Source organism: Heptranchias perlo, chromosome 1 (genome assembly GCF_035084215.1).
Source record: "Heptranchias perlo isolate sHepPer1 chromosome 1, sHepPer1.hap1, whole genome shotgun sequence".
Classification (NCBI taxonomy): Eukaryota; Metazoa; Chordata; class Chondrichthyes; order Hexanchiformes; family Hexanchidae; genus Heptranchias; species Heptranchias perlo.
In genome coordinates this window covers 51,693,191-51,715,287 of record NC_090325.1, presented here as the reverse complement: position 1 = coordinate 51,715,287, position 22,097 = coordinate 51,693,191, and the positions used below count along the sequence as shown (strand labels likewise).

The 22,097-nt window shown below is 43.3% G+C and overlaps 1 protein-coding gene across 3 annotated transcripts in view; it reads right to left on the bottom strand.

The window, feature by feature from the left end:
• The window catches only part of LOC137322076 (long-chain-fatty-acid--CoA ligase ACSBG2-like), an 88,139-nt gene that overhangs the window by 23,924 nt on the left and 42,118 nt on the right, over positions 1-22,097 (bottom strand). For all 3 annotated transcript variants that reach the window (XM_067985144.1, XM_067985152.1, XM_067985161.1), the window contains 6 exons: positions 21,851-21,971; positions 19,780-19,860; positions 19,436-19,585; positions 16,618-16,788; positions 15,159-15,340; positions 11,142-11,375 (listed from right to left, as the gene is read on the bottom strand). In XM_067985144.1, the coding sequence (XP_067841245.1) occupies positions 11,142-11,375; positions 15,159-15,340; positions 16,618-16,788; positions 19,436-19,585; positions 19,780-19,860; positions 21,851-21,971 (939 nt within the window). The remainder of the gene's footprint in view (positions 1-11,141; positions 11,376-15,158; positions 15,341-16,617; positions 16,789-19,435; positions 19,586-19,779; positions 19,861-21,850; positions 21,972-22,097) is intronic.

Sequence of the window (22,097 nt, the reverse complement as noted above, 5' to 3'; positions counted from 1 at the left end):
GATGGAAGAAGTCATCAATAGTGTCATCAAGTAACACCTACTCATCATTTCAGGTTAAACCAGAACAATTTTGCTTCAGATCTCATCATGACTTTGACGCAGACATGGACACATGAGTTGAATGTCTGAGGAAAGGAAACACAGTAGCTACTCTCAACATCAAGGTAGCATTCAACTAAGTATGGCAAAATGGATGCCAATCAATCAAAGCTGAGGTCAGCAGGAGGTTAATTGGAAAATCCTCCAGTGGCCAGAGTCTGAAGTCATACTTAGCACACAGAAAGATAGCCATAGTCAGAGGCCAATCACTGCAGTCCCAGGACATCGCTGCAGGAGTTCCTCAGGGCAATGTCCTCAGCCCTACATTCTTCAGCTGCTTTATCAATGGCATTCCCTTGGTCATAAAGTCAGAAGTGGGGTTATTCACTGACGATTCTGCAGTGTTCAGCTCCATTCACAACTCCAATTATGGAGCAGCCCAAGCCAACGTAGAATAGCACATGGACAATATCTAGACTTGGGCTGACAAGTGGCAGGTAACATTCGGACCACATAAATACCAAGTAATGACCATCAACAAGAAAATGCCCAACCACCTTTACCAGACTTTCAACAGCACCACCATCACCAAGTTCCTCACCATCAACATCTAGAGGATCACTAAAGACCAAAAAGCTTACCTGGAACAGCCACAACACCATGGCTACAAAAGCATGGTGCTGAGTGGCTCACCTCCTGACCCCTCACTGCCTGTTCACCATCTGCAAAACTCAACCCAGGAGTGTGATGGAATATGCACCACTCACCTGGATGGGTGCAATCACAACATTCAAGAAGCTTCACGACAAACATTCCTTACTCGGACATATACCTCATCGCTGAATCAAAATTCTGGAATTCCCTACCTAACACCATTGTAGGAGCATCATCACCACAAGGACTGCAGCAGTTGAAGGCAACTATAAAATGCAGCCTTGCCAGTGTTGCCTAAAAACAAACAATGAAAAAAACAAATTGATTTAGCCAAGACTGTAAAACCTCAAAAGAAACATTTTGGGACACAAGAATAAGTGGGTTAAATGATAGATCAGATGAACAAGCTTTACGTTCAGCAATTCTGTCAAGCTGCCACAGATGTTGAATATCTGTTGCTTTACTTAGTGGTAGCACTCTCACCTAAGTGAGAAGGTTGTGGGTTCAAGCCCCGCTGCAGAATTGAGCACATAATCTACACTGACACTTCACTGTAATATTGAGGGAGTACTGCAGTAATGGAGGTGCCGTATTTCAGATGAGGCATTAAACTGATATGCCATCTGCCTGTTCAGGTAGATATAAAAGATCTCATCACACAAATTGAAGAAGAGCAGGGGACTTCACCCAGTGAACATTTATCCATCAACCACCACCACCAAAACAGATCAACTGGTCATTCATTTGCTGTCTATGGGATCTAGCTGCCATATTTGCCTACATATCAATGGTGACTACACTTCAATAAAATAACTAATCGGCTGTGAAGCACTTTTGGACATCCTAAGGACACAAAAGGAGTTATATAAATGCATGTTCTTTCTTCCTTTCTTGCAACCCTAATCATAACTGCTTCTCACAAAAAAATGAACCCTACAGGACAAGTCAGATAAGCATTCAGAAAAAATACATGAGAAAGTGGCAGATGAGGTGATAAATCCGTTGTACAATGCAACTTATCTTGCTAGCAAGAATCAATTTTTAATCCTTTTGGGCACATTTTTTTTAAGCCTGACTTCCATCACTACTACTATACAGTGAAATTCCAGGAATCATCACTTGGAACAATGTCTCTCCATAAAGCCTGTGGCTAGTCATGGATGCAACTGACACCTTGTCTGCATCTTACACATTCTCCCCTTCACAGGCACTCAGAAAAAGATCATAGGAACACAATCACCACATATTGCCAGCACTAGCAATCTTCAAGAAGCCGCACTACCTCTGAGAACCTGCATGACAACTCAAACAACCCCATTAAAACTATTCCTCCACACTACAGAGCTCCCCCGTGGACACATCTCCTTCCATTGAGTAGAATGAGCCTATACTCTCTGGAGTTTAGAAAAATGAGAGGAGATCTCATTGAAACATTTAAGATTCTGAGAGGGCTTGACAGGGTAGATGTTGAGAGGCTGCTTCCTCTGGCTGGAGAGTCTAGAACTAAGGGGCGCAGTCTCAGGATAAGGGGTCGGCCATTTAGGACTGAGATGAGGAAGATTTTCTTCACTCAGAGGGTTGTGAATCTTTGGAATGCTCTACCCAAGAGGGCTGTGGATGCTCAGTCATTGAGTATATTCAAGGCTGAGATCGATAGATCTTTGGACTCTAAGGGAATCAAGGGACACGGGGGTCGAGCGGGAAAGTGGAGTTGAGGGTGAAGATCAGCCGTGATCTTATTGAACGGCGGAGCAGGATCGAGGGGCAGTATGGCCTACTCCTGCTCCATGTTCTTATGTTTGTACGCTCTTTACCATGTGCTATCCCCCTTGACAAATGATAACAGTGTTGGGGAGCAAGTCCTGGGCTACGCACTAATGACAGAGGATGGCAAAGCAAATGAAGGATAACTGCAGCAACCTCTGCCAGCAGCGGAATGGGAGGGTCAATTTAAAATGCTAAGCAAACGTACGTCATTGCTCACAGGCTCCACAGCTCTAACTAGGGGCAGCGGGGGAGACAGGACTCTCAGCTGCAAAGAACCCTTTAGTGGAACTAATAGATACTTAGCACTTGACAAGTATGACTTGACAGTGACTTAGAGGAGGGTGGTCCTAAGCAACAGTGCAGCACAGTCGACCAAGGGACTCACCAGGGGAGGGAACACTAAACGACAAGAGAGAGAGTGGTAGTAGTGACAAATTCTATGGTCAGGAGTATAGCTAGCTTTTTTTTTTGCAGTAGTAACTAGGAGTCCTGAATGGTATTTTGCCTCCCTAGTGCCAGAGTGAAGGATATCACTGAATGTATGCAAAAAAAAACTTCTGGAAAAGGAGTGAAAATAGGGAAAAATCATGGTCCATGTTGGAACCAATGACATAGGTAAATTATTTTTTCAAGTAAAGAGTGGGAAAAAAAGGGGGATTAGGGTGGCAATATTAGTAAAAGATTCTATCACTGCACTAGAATGCAAGAATGCCATAGCTGGTTGCATTAAGACAGAATCTATATGGATAAAGAAATAGGAATTACAGACCACCAAACAGTGAAGATTGCAGAACGTTCCAAGAAATATGCAAGAACAAGACAGCAATATTAGTGAGTGATTTTAACTATCCCAAGATAGAATGGAATAAAGGTTATACAGCTGAAATAAATATTAAAATGAAGGGGCCGATTTTAGCACCCGCTCTCGGGTGCGTTCTCGGCGGGGGGGCCTCGAAAATCCCGAAATGGAGCAGCGGGACCGGATCGCGCCTCGATCCCTCCCACTTCCGGGTTCCACGCTGACACGCCGGCATGCGCGCACAGCCCCCGCTGGTGGGAATCCCGCAGGCAATTAAAGCCAGCGGGATGCCACTTGAGAGTATTTACTTTGCTTGTTCAGGTCATTAACTGACCTGATTAAGGGACTGTGTGTGATTTTGGATAAACATGGGACTGTTTCACACACTGGGGGAAACACTCCCAGGTCAAATGGAAAATGGACGTGTTGAGCTGTCAGCCTGTGGCAGCTGCAAAGGTCCATTTGACAGGTGGAGGGGGGGGGCGAAAAAGAGACCCTCACCCATTGCAGGAGGCCGCTCTGTCACTTGGGACAAAGTTTCGCCTCCACCACCCCCCTCCTGATGGTCAAAGTCACCAACCTGCACACTTACCCCGGGGTCCGGAGACATGTGCCCACCTTGCAGACCCCCTCACATGTACATCTTGCGGATGGGGGCTGCCGTAGCTGCAGTCATGACCTCCTCGGAGGGCGAACAGCATCACCAGCCTCGCCATCCACCCCGTCCACCTTTGACACGTGGAGCTCCACAACAGAGTGCTGTGACACATCCACCTGTACAGCAGGAGGGAGGGCTACCACAGAGAGAGATGCGTCGCAGAGGGCACTACTCTCGCCACACGTTCCACAGACCGAGGCTCAGCCTCCTGGACCTCTCTGAGCAGCAGTGCACACGGAGGCTCAGAGTCACTCGCCATGTAGCCGTGGACATCTGCAGCCTCTTTCATGCCGAGCTGCTCCCGGCTGGCCCATGCACCATCCTCCTACCTGTCGCCACTGCCCTCACGAACTTCTCCTCTGCAGCCTTCCAGGGTGCAACCGGGGACATCGCCGATGTCTCTCAGTTGTCTGCGCAGAAGAGCCCTACAAATACACCTACACCCACTCTGCGGTGACAATGGGTGGCATTAGTGGTGGGTCCGCATAGTGATACACAGGAGCGGGCATTATTGCGCAAAACAGACAGGATTCACGGAGACATGGCAGTAGTGGTGCCAATATAATGTGTGCTGTGAGTTGTTCTGATATTCAATATGGGTAACACCCATGACAAACCCTCAAACACCCTTGTGCATCCCCTTCATGCTCACGACACGTTTGCCTTACGCTGCCTACTGCACATATGTGATGCATGCCCTGTGGCTGCAGCACAGATGGTGGCAGGTTGAGTGAGGCTGGCCGTGAGAGAGATGCACGAGAGGGTGAGTATGGGATAGAGCCATGAGATTGTATGAGGGTTGGGTTGCGTGGTAGTGGCGGGGTGAGTACTCGCGAGGTGAGTAGGTGCAGGTAAGATGGGGATGGGGTTTGAGTGGGTACGAGGGGTGATGTGACAGAGTAGTGTTGGCAGTGCCGAAGGAGATGTGGGGTGGGGGCAGTGTTGTGGCAGACAGTGTGTAGGGGAAAGACTACGTGTTCTCACTGTGGCTGACCTACTGATGTCATTGGAGCGCCTCCTGCACTGTATGCAGGTGGGCGATACGTTGGTGGCGCTGGTGACCTCCTCTGCCACCTCAAGCCAGGCTTTCTTGGTGGCAGAGGCAGGCCGCTTCCTCCCGCCCGCCGGGTGGAAGATCTCTGTCCTCCCCCCTCCTCCTCACCCCATGTATTGATACCTGGGGTGAGGCATCATTAAACTGGGAGCAGCCTTCCCCCTGGGCTGCTCCATGCTGTAAGTTTTCAAATTTGTTGCAGCATCTGTCAGTGGAGGACTGCCCCTTTAAATAGAGCGCCTCCAGCTGACAGATCGTACTGCGCATGCGCAGCCCGCCCGACGCGCAGATCAGCAGCGTGGAACCCGGAGGTGCAGTTAAGTGGCTCCAATTAGTGTGTTGCCTGCTACGATCGCGCGGGAAACCCACTAATTTCACCGGGCGCGTTTTTAACGCGCCCGCTGGCCCACCCGCCGAGAACCCGCACCCCTGGTAAAATCGGGCCCGAAGAGTCAAAGGTAAGGATGCTGGACTGAAAAAAGGCCAAAGAAAAGAATTGTCCCAAATTAACTGGGTAGAAAAGGTGGAAAACAGGTCAATCAGCAGTAGGAAATCTTTAAGTAGGGGATGCATGGAGCAAAAAATAAATATATCCCTTAAAGGCAAAAAGGAGGTGCAAACAATTAAGTTCTGTGGAGAAAGAAAGATATTAAAATGAAACAAATTTAAAAAGGGAGATATATGATCAAGTTAGGGTTAACAATACTAAAAGATAATTGAGGAATATAGAAAGTTGGTTGACCACAAGAAAGAAAATTAGCATAAAAGGGTGTTGCTCAGATGGGAGAAGGGTGTGGTGTAGTCCAAGGACAGTGCTGGGTCCACTTTTGCTCTCTGTACATATAGATGATTTGGACTTGGCATAGGGAGCATAATCTTCAAATTGTCTAATAACACTAAAGTGGGAGGTTTGGTAAACAGCAAAGAGGACTGTAAAAGATTTTATAATGAGCAATTTAACGTGGATAAGTGCAATACAATACCTATTGGAAGAGGAAAAAACAAGGATTGGCAGTATATAGAATCATAGAAGTTTACAACATGGAAACAGGCCCTTCGGCCCTACATGTCCATGTCGCCCAGTTTATACCACTAAGCTAGTCCCAATTGCCTGCACTTGGCCCATATCCCTCTATACCTATCTTACCTGTGTAACTGTCCAAATGCTTTTTAAAAGACAAAACTGTACCCACCTCTACTACTGCCTCTGGCAGCTCGTTCCAGACACTCACCACCCTTTGAGTGAAAAAATTGCCCCTCTGGACCCTTTTGTATCTCTCCCCTCTCACCTTAAATCTATGCCCCCTCGTTATAGACTCCCCTACCTTTGGGAAAAGATTTTGACTATCGACCTTATCTATGCCCCTCATTATTTTATAGACTTCTATAAGATCACCCCGAAACCTCCTACTCTCCAGGGAAAAAAGTCTCAGTCTATCCAACCTCTCCCTATAAGTCAAACCATCAAGTCCCGGTAGCATCCTAGTAAATCTTTTCTGCACTCTTTCTAGTTTAATAATATCCTTTCTATAATAGGGTAACCAGAACTGTACACAGTATTCCAAGTGTGGCCTTACTAATGTCTTGTACAACTTCAACAAGACATCCCAACTCCTGGATTCAATGTTCTGACCAATGAAACCAAGCAAGCTGAATGCCTTCTTCACCACCCTATCCACCTGTGACTCCACTTTCAAGGAGCTATGAACCTGTACTCCTAGATCTCTTTGTTCTATAACTCTCCCCAACGCCCTACCATTAACGGAGTAGGTCCTGGCCCGATTCGATCTACCAAAATGCATCACCTCACATTTATCTAAATTAAACTCCATCTGCCATTCATCGGCCCACTGGCCCAATTTATCAAGATCCCGTTGCAATCCTAGATAACCTTCTTCACTGTCCACAATGCCACCAATCTTGGTGTCATCTGCAAACTTACTAACCGTGCCTCCTAAATTCTCATCCAAATCATTAATATAAACAACAAATAACAGCGGACCCAGCGCCGATCCCTGAGGCACACCGCTGGACACAGGCATCCAGTTTGAAAAACAACCCTCTACACCCACCCTCTGTCTTCTGTCGTCAATCCAATTTTGTATACTCCTGGAAAGATACTGAAGGGTGTAGATGAACAGAAAGACCCAAGGGCTCAAGTACAAAGGTAAAATTGGATAATTATTTTCCCTGAAAGTGCAAGTGCAGGTAGATTAAGCCATAAACAAGGCCAACAGTATTTTGTGTTTTATAAATAAGGGCACAGAGAAGTAATGACAAATTTGTACAAAACACTGGTTTAGCCAAAGTTACAGTATGGTGTTCAATTTTTGGAGCCCCAATATGGAAGGGCATTAAAGCTGTTGAGAACGTACAGCGTAAATTCAACAGGATGATGCTAGGAATTGGAGACTATAGTTATGAGGAGAGACTTGAGATATTGGGCCCGATATTACCATGGCGGCGGGTTCGTGGCTGGGGGGCGATTGGGCACGTGCGTAATGCGCCCAGTGAAATCAGTCTGCCCCGCGCACAATAGCAGGCTGATCGGATCCACTTACCTCTTGTTCCGTGTTCCCCACTGCTGAGCTGCGCGGCAGACGGGCTGCGCATGCACAGTAAGGTCTGTCAGCTGGAGGAGCTCTATTTAAAGGGGCAGTCCTCCACTGACAGATGCTGCAACAAATAGGAAAAAATACAGCATGGAGCAGCCCAGGGGGAAGGCTGCTCCCAGGCTAATGATGCCTCACTCCAGGTCTTACTGGACGGGGTGAGGAGGAGGGGGAGGACAGAGATCTTCCCCCCCGGCGGGCAGAAGAAAGCGGCCTGCCTCTGCCACTAAGAAGGCCTGGCTCGAGGTGGCAGATGAGGTCACCTGCACCACCAACATATCGCATACAGTGCACGAGGCGCTGCAATGACCTAAGTAGGTCAGCCGAAGTGAGTACAATTACTCATTCCCCTACACTCCGTCTACCACATCACCGCCCCCACCCCACATCTCCTTCTGCACTGCCAACACTACTCTATCACATCACCCCTCACACCCACTTTAACCTCATCCTCATCTTACCTGCACTTACTTATCCCGCCACTACCACTCAACCCAATCCTCATACAATCTCATGGCTCTGTCTCATACTCACCCTCTCATGCATCTCTTTCACGGTCAGCCTCACTCAACCTGCCACTACCTGTGCTGCAGTCACAGGGCATGCATCACATATGTGCAGTAGGAAGCGTAAGGCAAACGTGTCGTGAGCATGAAGGGGATGCACCCATTGTGTCACTGCAGAGTGGGTGTAGGTGTATGTGCAGGGCTCTTTTGTGCAGACGACAGAGAGACGTCGGCGATGTCCCCGGTGACACCCTGGAAGGATGCGGAGAAGTTGTTGAGGGCAGTGGTGACTTTGACAGCGACAGGTAAGAAGATGGTGCTCGGGCCAGCCAGGAGCAGCTTGGCATGAAGGAGGCTGCAGATGTCCACGACTACATGTCGAGTGACTCTGAGCCTCCGTGTGCACTGCTGCTCAGAGAGGACAAGGAAGCTGAGCCTCGGTCTGTGGACCCTGTGGCGAGGGTAGTGCCCTCTGCGACACATCTTTCGCTGCGGTTGCCCTCCCTCCTGCTGTGCAGGTGGATGTGTCACAGCACTGTTGTGGAGCTCCACGTGTCAGAGGTGGACGGCGTGGCTGGTGATGCTGTTCGCCCTCCGAGGAGGTCATGACTGCAGCTACGGCGGCCCCCATCCGGAAGATGTACATCTGAGGGGGTCCGCAAGGTAGGTACATGTGTCTGGACACCGGGGTAAGTGTGAAAGTTGGTGAATTTTATTGTTGGGAGGAGGGTGGTGGAGGCCAAACTTTGTCCAAAGTGACAGAGTAGCCTCCTGCAATGAGTGAGGGTCTCCCCCCACAACCTGTCAAATGGACCTTTGCAGCTGCCACAGGCTGATGGCTGCAACACGTCCATTTGAACTGGGAGTGTTTCCCCCAGTACGGGAAACAGTCCCAGTTGTTTGTAAAATCCCAACCCTCCAAAAATATCTCGTTAATCAGGTCTGTAAACGACCTGAAATACCAAAATAAATAGCTTAAGTGGCACCCCGCTGGCTTTAATTGCCGGCGGGAGTCCCACATGCGGGGGCTGCGCACGCATGTCAGCGCATCAGTGGGAAACCCGGAAGTGGGCGGGTTGGAGCCGGGCTCCCGACCCGCCCCGGGGATCCCCGATTTTCGTAGGCCCCCCCGCCAGGAACGCACCCGATCGCAGGTGCTAAAATAGAGCCCATTAAGTCCATTTCCACTGGAGCAGTGAAGACCAAGAGAAAATTTAATAAAGGTTTATAAACTTGTATAGGGTTTTGATAGAGAGAATAGGGAAAGGCTGTTTCCTCTGATTGACAAGTCAGTGAGAAGTCACTAAGAAAATTGAGAGGGGTTAGAAGATATAACTAGAGAGGATTGTTGGAGCATGGAATGCTCCACAATGCTCAACAGATATGTCTTCTAACCAGCAAGGGAGCAGTTAAGGCAGAGACAATTGCATCTCTTATGGCTAAATTGGCTAAGTATTTGAAGCAGAGGAAGATACAGGGCTATCCAGAGGCCGCAGGGCAGTGAGATTAATTTTGGATTGCTCTAGCAAAGGGTTAGCCCGGGTGCGATGGGCCAAATAGCCTCCTTCTGTGCTGCAAACTTCTATGGTTCTAACCCACAAATCCTGTCACGAAAAAGGTCCCCAGACTGTAACCAACTATAAATTATATTGGCAAGAAGGTGCACCCTTCTATTATGGTGCATCACAACAAACAAATTGGGCAAAGCAACTGTATGACATCTGATGTCTGAACACGTGATCCACAGGAACAGTGAAAAATTGTGGGCCCCGTCTACAACCTCACCCAACACCAGAGCCCAGAACCAACCACTGGTTGACCAAGAAGACTCCAGCTTCCCACCAACACTCCAAGAGATGGCGCACTATCCAAGCCACACCCTCATCTAGTGCTCAGCCATCTTCCTGACCCATTCTCCTGAACCATCCCAAGCACTTTTGTATCCAAGACACTGCCAACCCAATACAATGTGCTAATGAAATATACTAAACTCCAAGACCTCACTCACTGTATGCAGTTACAAAGGTCATGTAATATAACCAACAATGTCACAAACCAAGTGTATCAACTTTACTGAATTCAATAAAGTTTTCTGTATTCAAAATATATATTTTTTTTAAAAGATGCCGTTATGCATTTTCACCTTTCATCTCCATCTGTATTATTTAAATACATTTGGGCTAGCCATTTCCAAGTAGAGATTCAAAATTGGGGAAAGAAGAAACTTGCATTTATACAGCACTTTTCATGATCTCGGTGTCCCAAAGCACTTCACAATTAATATTTTTAATATATAGTCACTATTTGTTGTGTAAGCAAACATGACATTTGAACACAGCATGGTCTCAATGCCAAGAGATGAACGACCAGTTAATATTTTTGGTGGTGATGTTTAAGGATTATTGTTGGCCAGAACACGAGAACTCCCTGCTATTCTTTGAAAAAGTGGCATGGGATTTTTCACATCCACCTAAAAATAGAAAAGGTAACAGCTAACAAAGTAGCACTGAAATGTCAGTCTAGATTGGGAGTGGGACTTGAGCCACAACCTTCTGACTCAGAGGCGAGCATACTACCACCGAGCTAAGCTGACACAGGGCAATAGATTGTGAAATTAAATGCACACTTGAAATCTTTTGCAATGCTTCTCAACAATCAGAAAAAGTAGCTTTCAGTATTAGCAGAGATGGAGCGGAGTGTCTAAATCAACCCAATCTTTGGCTTATTATTTATGCATGAAAAACAACTTGAAGAACTTTTGAAGACAGTTGAGTTATTCTGAGCAGACCACCAACTAGTGCAGCTGCTGACCCATACAAACAATGTAAAAAAAATGAAGAGATTTAAGTCAGAAGGAAATAAAGGAAAATTGTATTGGGTGGAAAAAAAACAGAAATAGTACAAATTCTGAAAAAGATCTGAAGTGATAGGATGAGCTATTCTCTAATATATACAATTTCTTCAAGTTATGGTGTAAGTTAAACAACTGTCCTATCCGTGAGAATGTAAATGTGATACGCTTGACTGGACTAGTATTACCATGTATACAGACCTTGTAATTCTATAACTTCCTGCATAAGAGACAGTGTGCGGACCAGTACTCTCACTCATTCCATAAAGTTCATAAAGTGTGATACGGAGACTTAGGAAGAATTCCAATGTTTCTTTAGTGATGGGTGCTGCTCCCGTAAAGCACTTCATACATTGGTCCAGGCCCAGTAAATCACGAACTTTCTTAAACACCAGTCTATTTGCCAAGAAGAATCCCCAGGGCACAGATTCCTCTCTGTAACACAAAAAGAGATGCAAATAACCCCATTGACCCCACTACATAGCACAAAATAACAAGAAAGGCAAGAAATTGTGGTTTACCAATAAGAAGTTTTTGATTTAGTTCAGATTTTGAGAGGGTAGGGGAGGGAAGGATGGAGAGATACTGTATAGGACAGGTCGGGGTCAGAGGCACAAAACAAAGGCTTGGTACTTCCAAATCAGAAGGAGTAAAAAGGGGAAAGGGGTGATTTTAAAAATATATTTTCTATTGAAAATGGAAATCTGATGCTCAATTCAGAGGGAGGATCAACCAAAACTGCACCCCCACCATTCGCATTTTCTTTTCCACTAAACAGTGGAAGCCCCAATTTGGTTGGCCTGATAGAAATCCTTTCAAATGGCCACAACCAAACATGACACCTGCTTTCGTAGAGAGAGTCTAACCACCTCCCCTTGACATTCAACGGCATTACCATCGCCGAATCCCCCACCATCAACATTCTGGGGGTCACCAGTGACCAGAAACTTAACTGGACCAGCCATATAAATATTGTGGCCACACGAACAGGCCAGAGGCTGGGTATTCTGTGGCGAGTGACTCACCTCCTGACTCCCCAAAGCCTTTCCACCATCTACAAGGCACAAGTCAGGAGTGTGATGGAATACTTTCCACTTGCTTGGATGAGTGCAGCTCCAACAACACTCAAGAAGCTCGACACCATCCAGGACAAAGTAGCCCGCTTGATTGGCACCCCATCCATCACCCTAAACATTCACTACTCCCTTCACCACCAGTGCACAATGGCTACAGTGTGTACCATCCACAGGATGCATTGCAGCAACTCACCAAGGCTTCTTCGACAGCACCTCCCAAACCCGCGACCTCTACCACCTAGAAGGACAAAAGCAGCAGGTACCTGGGAACAACACCACTTGCACGTTCCCCTCCAAGTCACACACCATCCCGACTTGGAAATATATCGCCGTTCCTTCATCGTCGCTGGGTCAAAATCCTGGAACTCCCTTCCTAACAGCACTGTGGGAGAACCTTCACCACACGGACTGCAGCGGTTCAAGGCGGCAGCTCACCACCACCTTCTCAAGGGCAATTAGGGATGGGCAATAAATGCTGGCCTCGCCAGCGACATCCACATCCCATGAACGAATAAAAAAAAAGACGCTGGCTTACAATTCATCGGCTGTTCCAAGGAAACCACATCCCAGAATTGCACAGACTTGCAAAATGCAGAACAAAGCCATTCTAGGCATTTTCTCAAAAGCAAAATACTGCGAATGCTGGAAATCTGAAATACAGACAGGAAATGCTGGAAATACTCAGCAAGTCATTTTTTTCCCTCACTCACACATTCAAATGAGGATGTAGGCCATTTGTTTGAAAATAGCCATCATTGGCACTGGTAAAATCTCCAGTGAGGGGTTGCATTTGACTGTGATGGGGTTAGTAATGAGTGGAAAATCCTCTCCCCTGACAAGATGGAAGTCCACTTGATCAGGAGAACAGCTTCAAACAATCCAGAGCCAAGAGCATTAAACCATCAGATGATGCTGTAAGCATTCTGCCAGTACCAAGAGAATTATAGATTAGGAAGGCCATTCTGCCAAACTTAATTCACCATCTAGAAACATTGTAAAGTCCCCCACTGTAGCATACAAATGTTACTTAAATTATTCCACTTTCATTGCTCTACCTAAAAGTCTATTTCATACATTGATCACTTTTGTGTGAAGAATTTCTAAATTTACTCTTATTAGTTTGAACCTGTGTCCCCTTGTTCTACTGACACAATTTATTTTGAAGTAATATTCCAGGTTTATGATGTGGAGATGCCGGTGATGGACTGGGGTGGACAAATGTAAGGACTTGCACAACACCAGGTTATAGTCCAACAGTTTTATTTTAAATCACAAGCTTTCGGAGCTTTCCTCCTTCGTCAGGTGAGTGAAGGGTTCTAAAAACGCATAGCATATATAGTCAGAGAACAATGCCTGGTGATTACAGATAATCTTTCCAACTTCCCCCTATAACATCTCGGCTGGGAGACGATCACAGCAATCAAAGGTGTCGTTGGTGTTCAGACAGGTTAGCCACGGAAAACATTACATCCCAGTATACTGAATACGCAATGGGTCAGATTAGAGAGAGAGCGAGAGAGAGCGAATGTCCAGTTGTATTAAAAACAGATAACCAGTGAAAAAAAGTTATCTGCTTTTAATACAACTGGACATTCTCTCTCTCTCTCTCTCTCTCTCTGCCTTTCGGGTCTCATTCTCTCTCTGTCTTTGTAATCTGACCCATTGTATATTCAGTATACTGGGATGTAATGTTTTCCGTGGCTAACCTGTCTGAACACCAACGACACCTTTGATTGCTGTGATCGTCTCCCAGCCGAGATGTTATAGGGGGAAGTTGGAAAGATTATCTGTAATCACCAGGCATTGTTCTCTGACTATACATGCTATGCGTTTTTAGAACCCTTCACTCACCTGACAAAGGAGGAAAGCTCCGAAAGCTTGTGATTTAAAATAAAACTGTTGGACTATAACCTGGTGTTGTGCAAGTCCCTTTTCGATCTCTTCTTCTAATGTCATTAGTCTCCCTGGTAAATAATGAGGCAAAGTAGCCATTCAATATTTCTGCCATTTCGCTGTCATTACCTGTGTGTTTATCTTATGCATCCCATAGTGGCCCTATCCCTATCCTGATTTTTCTTTTGTTATTTATGTGTCTGTAGAATACTTCACTATTTCTTTTTATATTCCTTGATAATTTAATTTCGCAGCTCCTCTTTGCTTTCCTAATTGTTTTTTTGACATCCTTCCTTACATTTTTGTATTCTCATTTTGTCATCTCTTTTACTGTCTGTGTACTTATAGAGTATGCTTTTTTCTTTAGTTTCAGTTTTACTCTTATCTCTTTATTCATCCATGGTGTTTCATTATTGGCTAGTTTGTTCTTGGTTTTTTTTTTAAAAAGAGGAATGAACTCTATTGATCACCATTTTAAATATTTCCCACTGCTGTTCTATTTCTTTGTCTGTCAAAATTTTTTTCCAGTTTACCTTCCCTAGTTCCATTCTTATCCTCCCAAAATTAGCTTTTTCCAATCTATTACTTTGGTCTTTCTCAACTATTTTAAACCTTATTATGTTGTTACTGAGACATGCTTGTTATTTTATCGAATTTTGGACCCAACCAGATGGACTGGAATAATCTCTTCAGTCCTGTACATCCCTATGTTTTAACTGCATTAAAAAAGCTCTTGTTTTAACATACCCTCGTTTATAATATTATAACTTGTTTGCAGGCCTATACTCTCTGGAGTTTAGAAGAATGAGAAGTGATCGCATTGAAACATATAAGATTCTAAGAGGGCTTGACAGGGTAGATGCTGAGAGGTTGTTTCCCCTGGCTGGAGAGTCTAGAACTAGAGGGCAGAGTCTCAGGATAAGGGGTTGGCCAGTTAGGACCACAATGAGGAGAAATTTCATCACTCAGACGGTTGTGAATATTTAGAATTCTCTATCCCAAGGGCTGTGGATGCTCAGAGTATATTCAAGAGTAAGATTGATAGATTTTTGAACTCTAAGGGAATCAAGGGATATGGGATAGGGTGGGAAAGTGGAATTGAGGTCAAAGATCAGCCATGATCTTACTGAATGGCAGAGCAGGCTCAAGGGGCACCCTCCCCCTTCTCCTTTTTCTTATGTTATGTTCTTATGAACACTTGTTTTACTGTTGTAGAAACTGCATTAAAAAACCTCTTGTTTTAACATACCCGTTCATAATATTATAACTTGTTTGCAGGCCTATAGTCTTTGCCCAGACAGCTATCTTTCTTTTCATAGCTGATGATTTAGCACTAGTTTCTTTCATTTTTTCCTGTATTTTCTCCCAAACACGAGGTACTCCTAAAAAGGCAGTAGGCCGCACTTCTTTCAAAGTGTTCACTAAGGAACCCTAAAAAGAAACAGAATGCCAATCTTTAAAAACTCACATTCAGAAGAAAGCTGGCATTCAATACTGTAGTATTGATAACAATGTAAACTGCACCAATTTGTCAAAGCTTATGCTGGTACCTGTTTATACTATGCCAACCCACAAATAATTAACCAGATGGCCTAGTGAGGAAGGCGCTGCTTGGTATACCATCAAGAACCAGAAGGCTACATGTCCAAATCGTAATCTGTGCTGAATTATCTCATCTCAGTCAGAGCAACAATTGCAGTGTTACAAATGATCTTTGTAACCTAGGGAGGGAGGGGGTTGGGGGGGGGGGTGGGAGTGGAGAAAAGAGCAAGAAGGGGAGGTGGGGAGGGGGGAGATAGAGGGAGAAAAATCCAGAATAGCCAGGGTTCCTGTTCCTGATTATCTTGCTGGAAGCCACATGTGGATGCTGGATGAGGACATGATTGTGCTTGATGCCCTCCATGTTTGAATAACCAGCCAACACTATGTCTAGGCTCACATTCACAACTGAGAAATGACCATAGAGGGCCACCACAGCCAGTAAAAGTAGACAGACACTTTCAAGAGAGTGTGGAGGATTTTTTTTAAAAAAGGGATCCCACAAGTTGCCAGCTTGAAAGCCACATAGTAAAATCATGGTAATGAAAATTTGATGCCATGTAATTAAAAACAAACTCAAATAATCTAACAATTTGCTTAAAAAAATAGGAGGGTTTTCATACTGGGCTTTCACCTCTAGCACTTGGATTTACATCCAGTTCAGGCTGATGGCAAGAAGAGTGAAATAAAGACCTAGATTTCCTGCCATTCATAATCAATGGGTTGAAAATCTGCCCGAAGTCTCAATTTAGTTTCTACAGTACAGAACTACCATTAATTGGCAACCTCAGTCAGGGGCCATGGTACCTATAAAGCGCCAGTGATGCAGTAGGGACTGTTCAAGAGGTTGAGGCATAGGGAGTTTTACATCTATAACTTGCTTGATGCCATTTGATTGCTTGACAGAAAAATGCTTCAATTCCTAGCACTAGCATCTTTCAATGGAAAATTCAGTGAAGAACAGTAAGGGTTTTAGTATCTAACTGAGAGAACAAACATGATCATTTGACCTGGGCTGTATCAAACATTTGGGGGTAGGGGGAAAGTAGATTGTTAGACAGCAGCTAAACAAAATCCCGATTAGACATGAATGAATCCTAGTTTCCACACAAATTTGAAGGAATAAAATCACTCTTCAAAGGGGGATTCAGTCCACTCAAATCACTTACCTTGAGTGCATCCGCATCTGCAAAGTAAGTTGTAGCTCCAAACCTTATTGGAATCCAGACATCCATCATTTGTGCCGCAATATGACTCAGTGGAAGAAAACTGACAACTCTATCCTTTGCTTCAGAAGTAATACCCACCATTATCCCTGCTGAATTAGCAGTCCAAGTCACCTAGAAATAAAGAGAATTGTAATTAGAGCATTCTTCAGTGCATTAGGAAATGCCAGCATCCAAAGAGTTAAAGAAAATTAGCACATTTATGGAACATGAGCCACATTAATAAAGTAATACAAAATGTTTATTTCAAAACATTGAGATTTACAATCTGCCCCTCCCCTCCCCCCCGTAAATGTGCTTTTGCCTCTTACCTTCCTGGCTGAAGACAAAAGGGTTTTTTAATATGTTCCCTGCTAATGCAAAGGTGTTTGATCATCTTGCTGAGACCTATTGACAATTTATATATTTGATATAGTATCCCTCCCTTCTTCAAATAGATGACATCAGGTTCACAAGTACAAGAACCTTCCAATGAAAGGAATCGCCATAAACTATGACACTTATTCAAGGCAACATCTTTATAACATTTATACAATTCCACAGTGAGCTGGAGCAGCTATTTCAGACAACTGATAGATCCATTTTGGGCCCTGTGCGGGTGGCCATCAGCAAGTAATTCCAGGGCTGAAGTTCAACAATCCAGACAAGTAATTCAATGCAAAGTTGCTTCAGTTCACTTGGTTAATTTGAGGGGGGGGTGCGGGGGCACGGGGGCGTGACAGCGAGGGGGAAGGAGAGAAAAGTGGGAGAGAGGAAAGGGGAGGATAGCTGGAAAAGCAGAAAGAAAACGGAAGACGGGAGAGAGGAAAAGAATGGAGAGTGGGCGAAGAGGGAAGAAATGATGAGAGGGGAAAGGAGAGGAGAAAGACAGGGAGATAGAGAAAGAGGAGGGATTGTTAAGCTTGTATCTACTATAATTCTGCTGCTAGTCATTGCTTCTGTTCGCATCCACTTACTGTTTTTATAAATGGGTTTATCAATTTATTGCCTAAATCACTGTCTGTTAAATGTTTATTCTACTGCTTTCTGAAACCAAGAAAGATCATACAAGTATACATCATATAGCCAATTAGTCAAAATACAGTAAACAGGATTCTCAGAGTCTTGGACCTGATGCAAAACTATCTAATTACACAGGTAAAAGCACACTCCAGGTTTTGGGAATAAGAGTGAACTATGGGTGTGATCAGCTAAACACATTTCTAAAAAAAGACTGGAATAACAGGAAGTTGTGGAGCCCATAAATAACAAAAATGCCACTGCACATGTTTGTGATTGAGTGCTTTATTATTTGAATGGGTCCTTATGAGCTTCCTACATAGTTCTGCTTTACATAAGAGGTGCTCAGTTGAATAACATAGCCCACACTTGGAGTACTGTGCATAGTTCCAGTCTCCATATTATAAAAAGGATATAGAGGCATTGGGGAAGGTGCAAAAAAGATTCACAAGGATGATACCAGAACTGAGAGGATACACTTACCAGGAAAGGCTCGACAGGCTGGGGCTCTTTTCTCTAGAAAAAGAGGGTGAGGGGTGACCTGATAGAGATCTTTAAGATAATGCAATAGTTTAATAGGGTAGAGGTAGAGAAGATGTTTCCACTTGTGGGGGGAGACCAAAATTAGGGGCCATAAATATAAGATAGTCACTAATAAATCCAATAGGGAATTCAGGAGAAACTTCTTCACCCAAAGAGTGGAAAGATTGTGGAACACGCAACCACATGGAGTAGTTGAGGCGAATAGCACAGATGCATTTAAGGGGAAACTAGATAAACACACGAAGGAGAAAGGAATAGAAGGGTATGCTGACAGGGTTAGATAAAAGAGGGGTGGGAGGAGGCTCGTGTAGAGCATAAACGGCGGCATTGACTAATTGGGCACAATGGCCTGTTACTATTTATAACCTGGTGCAATGTGCAACTGAAAAGTGGCATAAAAAAAATCAAGCACTTACACTCCATTAAGTTTCAATTGTACCCATAGACTAACTGCTTATTATGGAACAAAATGTCCAAGAGCATGTTGCAAAAAACATTAAGGAGAAGTGTCAACTCATTTAAAATAAAATCAACATGGTGAATGTAGACAACGTTTTAAAAATTGGCTTTTAAAAAGAAAGTAGATAAATATTTGAAAAAGAGTTAAGAGGCTACGAGAAAAGGGCAGGGGAATAGGACTACGCAGATAGATCTTTCAGATAGCTGGCACAGGCTTGACAAGCTGGATAGCCTCCTTCTTTGCTGTAAAACTCTATGATCCTAAATAGTACCCTCTTCACATTTAGAAGCGGTTATCAAAATTTTGTTATTGTAATTTAATCTGGCTTTGACTATTGCCCATTTCATTCTGTGATGTTGTATATTGTATCAGGTGAGGAGTACCACTTCTAGAAACTCAGCTTATTATTTGTATGATATGTAAAAAAATGATCAGTAGTGAATTATAGATTATGCATTCAAATCTCCATTTGCTTTCAGCAATACTATTCCTTAGAGTACCAGTATTTTAATAGGTCCTTAAAAAAAATTCTGAATAGAGTAACTTCAAGTTATTTTATGTAAGCACAGGTAATATAAAACTGTAAAAGAAAACTTAGTGAAAAAGCGCATTGCCACTTTCTGGAGGTTCAATACATTAAATGTCAAATTTCTTTAATGTGCCAAAAGTCACTAGTTCATTAACAAAAAGGTATTTGTGATCCTTACAATTATTGTCTCAGCAATTTCCAAGTATAAAATAAGGTTGACCAAAGCTTACATTATCATGGCTAAGCATCACTCCTTTAGGGGATCCTGTGGTTCCAGACGTGTAGATTAGCATACAACAATGATTGACCTTCTGAGAGTCTATGATTTCATCCAACTCTGCATCTGTGATACTATTCCCAAGTTCCATGAATTGCGTCCACTTTAAGTAAAGTTTAAAATAGAAATTATTACACCTGTTCTCTAAAACAGCCAAATAATATCTTTGAAATATTTAACTTTTAAAGAATCTTTAAAAAAGGTTAACTCAACCAATTTCTGTGCATTTAACTGCTCAAACATGTACAACTGACATAATAAATAAGCTTCAGGAATCAATAATTGAAGAACTCTTACAGAATAAAGATCTGGATGCTGTTCTTCCAACTCATCCTTGTACTGGACAATTGCTTTGAGCTGAGGCAACTGACTTCGAATCTAAAAAAAAGTCAAAAATAGTTTTAAATATTCATTACAAGATTTAAAATAACAAAATATGAAGCAAGCAAAATTCATTCAGCCCATCAAAAACACTACAACCAAAGTGTACGTCCATTCTTTCATGGACTTCCCATAGATCAATTTATTGAAATCACCATGAATATTATGTTTGTACACCTAATTCTCAAATTGATTTACTAGCATAAGCAAGGACAAGGGTGGTTGCAAAACAGATTTAAAAGGGATCTTGCCCAGATTAAATAGAAGGAAAACTAAACAGAACCATAGATTATCAATGTGTAATAGATACATTCCAGTAAGGGAAAAAAAAAGTAGGGGGCAAATCAATGGAACGAAAATCAGGCAGTTATACAAACGGTGGTGATGCGTTCCCATCTGCTCCATGAAGTTACTACTTAGGCAGCAATGTTGAAAAATCCACCCCCCTCCGCCCCCAATAGTGTTTTGAAGGCTTGGGGGGAAAACATTTCACGCTCACAGGGCAGATAAATATAAACGGCAAGAAAAATATAAAAATCTGAAAGTAACAAAAAGCGAGATTAGAAAGACTAAGAAGGAATGAGAGAAAATTAGCAACAAAAAAAAACGTGGAAGTAAAGGGCTTTGTATTGGCACATAAGTGGTAAGAGGTTAGTGCTAGTAAGGAGTAGGACCACAAGGATGAAGGAGGCACATTTGTAATGGAGGAGGGGAATGGCAGCAATACTAAATAAGTATCTTGTCACAATTTTCACAGAGGAAATGCATATTATAATTGTAGAACCACTAGAAGCTCGAGCAAAATAGTTCATGGAGATATTATTCAAAGAGAAATGGTACTAAAGAAGTTACCCAAACTTAAGGTAGACAAAATCACTGGGATTGGATAGTTTACACCCGAAGACCCTGCAGGAACCTAGGGAAGAAATAGCATAGACTAACTATAATTTTACAATATTTTGTGAAAAGAAAAATTGTGCCAGAGGGCTAGAGGGTGGTAAATGTGACTTCTCCTCCTTCAAAAAACAAGATAGGAATAAGCCAGGAAATTATAGACTATTAGTCTTACTTCAGTTGTGTCTCCTGTGTCTCCCTATTGTTCAGTAATTTCATCCTAATACCCAACAGCATTGTGGGATCACCTTCACTGCAAGGACTGCAGCAGTTCAAGGCGGCAGTCCACCACCACATTTGCAAGGGCAATGAGGAATGGGCAACAAATGCTGGCCTTGCCAGCAACGTCCACATCCCAAGAATTAATTTTTTTTAAAACTTTAAATGGTCAAGACTTTAAATGGAGTAGAGACACCTTGATGCAGATACACAGATCATTAAAAAGGGGCAGTGCAAGTAGCTACAGTCATTAAAAAAAGGTAAATTGAATCGTGATTTTGTATCAAGTGCCACAGAATACAAAAGGAGATAATATTGAACAAGACTTTAGTTTGGCCACAGTTGGAGTATTATGAACATTTGGCAACACTATTCAAGGAAGAATATAAAAGCAATATAAATGGTGCAGCTTAGATTCACTAGGACATTACTGGTCATAAGGAGTTAATTATGAGGAGAAACTTGAAAAAACTTAGAGCTTTTTACATTAAAGCTGGGGTGGATTGGTGAAGGTCTTCAAGATTATGAAGGCTTACAAGAAGGTAAACAGTGATCAGATTATTGCCACTAATCTGGTCAGCAAGAATGCAAATTCTTTGCTACAAACAGTTGTTGAAGCAAAGTCCATAAATTATTTTAAAAGGAAATTAGACAGTTATTTGAGAAAAATAGGGAGCAAGCATTAAACCAGATAGTTCTGTGGAGAAAAGCACCAGCACAGACTTGATGCGCTGAGTGCCTGTTTGTGCTGTAACATTCAAGGATTCTATGGTCCACCTTCCTCTACATATTAAGTTATACAGTTCTTTTTCCTTGTAAAAGTCATATACAATTATTAAAACAGAATGTAAACTACAATTAAAACAAGTAGCACCTCCAGAATTTTCTGCAGTTGTTTATGGTTCTCCACCACCAGCACATTAGCCTCACAGTTGTGTGCCACGTACTTGCATGCTTCTGGAGAATTTGTTGTGTAAATCCCAACAGCCAAGCCACTGCAGTTGAGAGAAAACTGCTATTATTACATGCACAAATTTTCAGCCATGACTGAATTTGCATTACTATTGACACAGAAAATCCAATTTCACAGCAACTCTATAAAACAGGACAAGACGATCAGC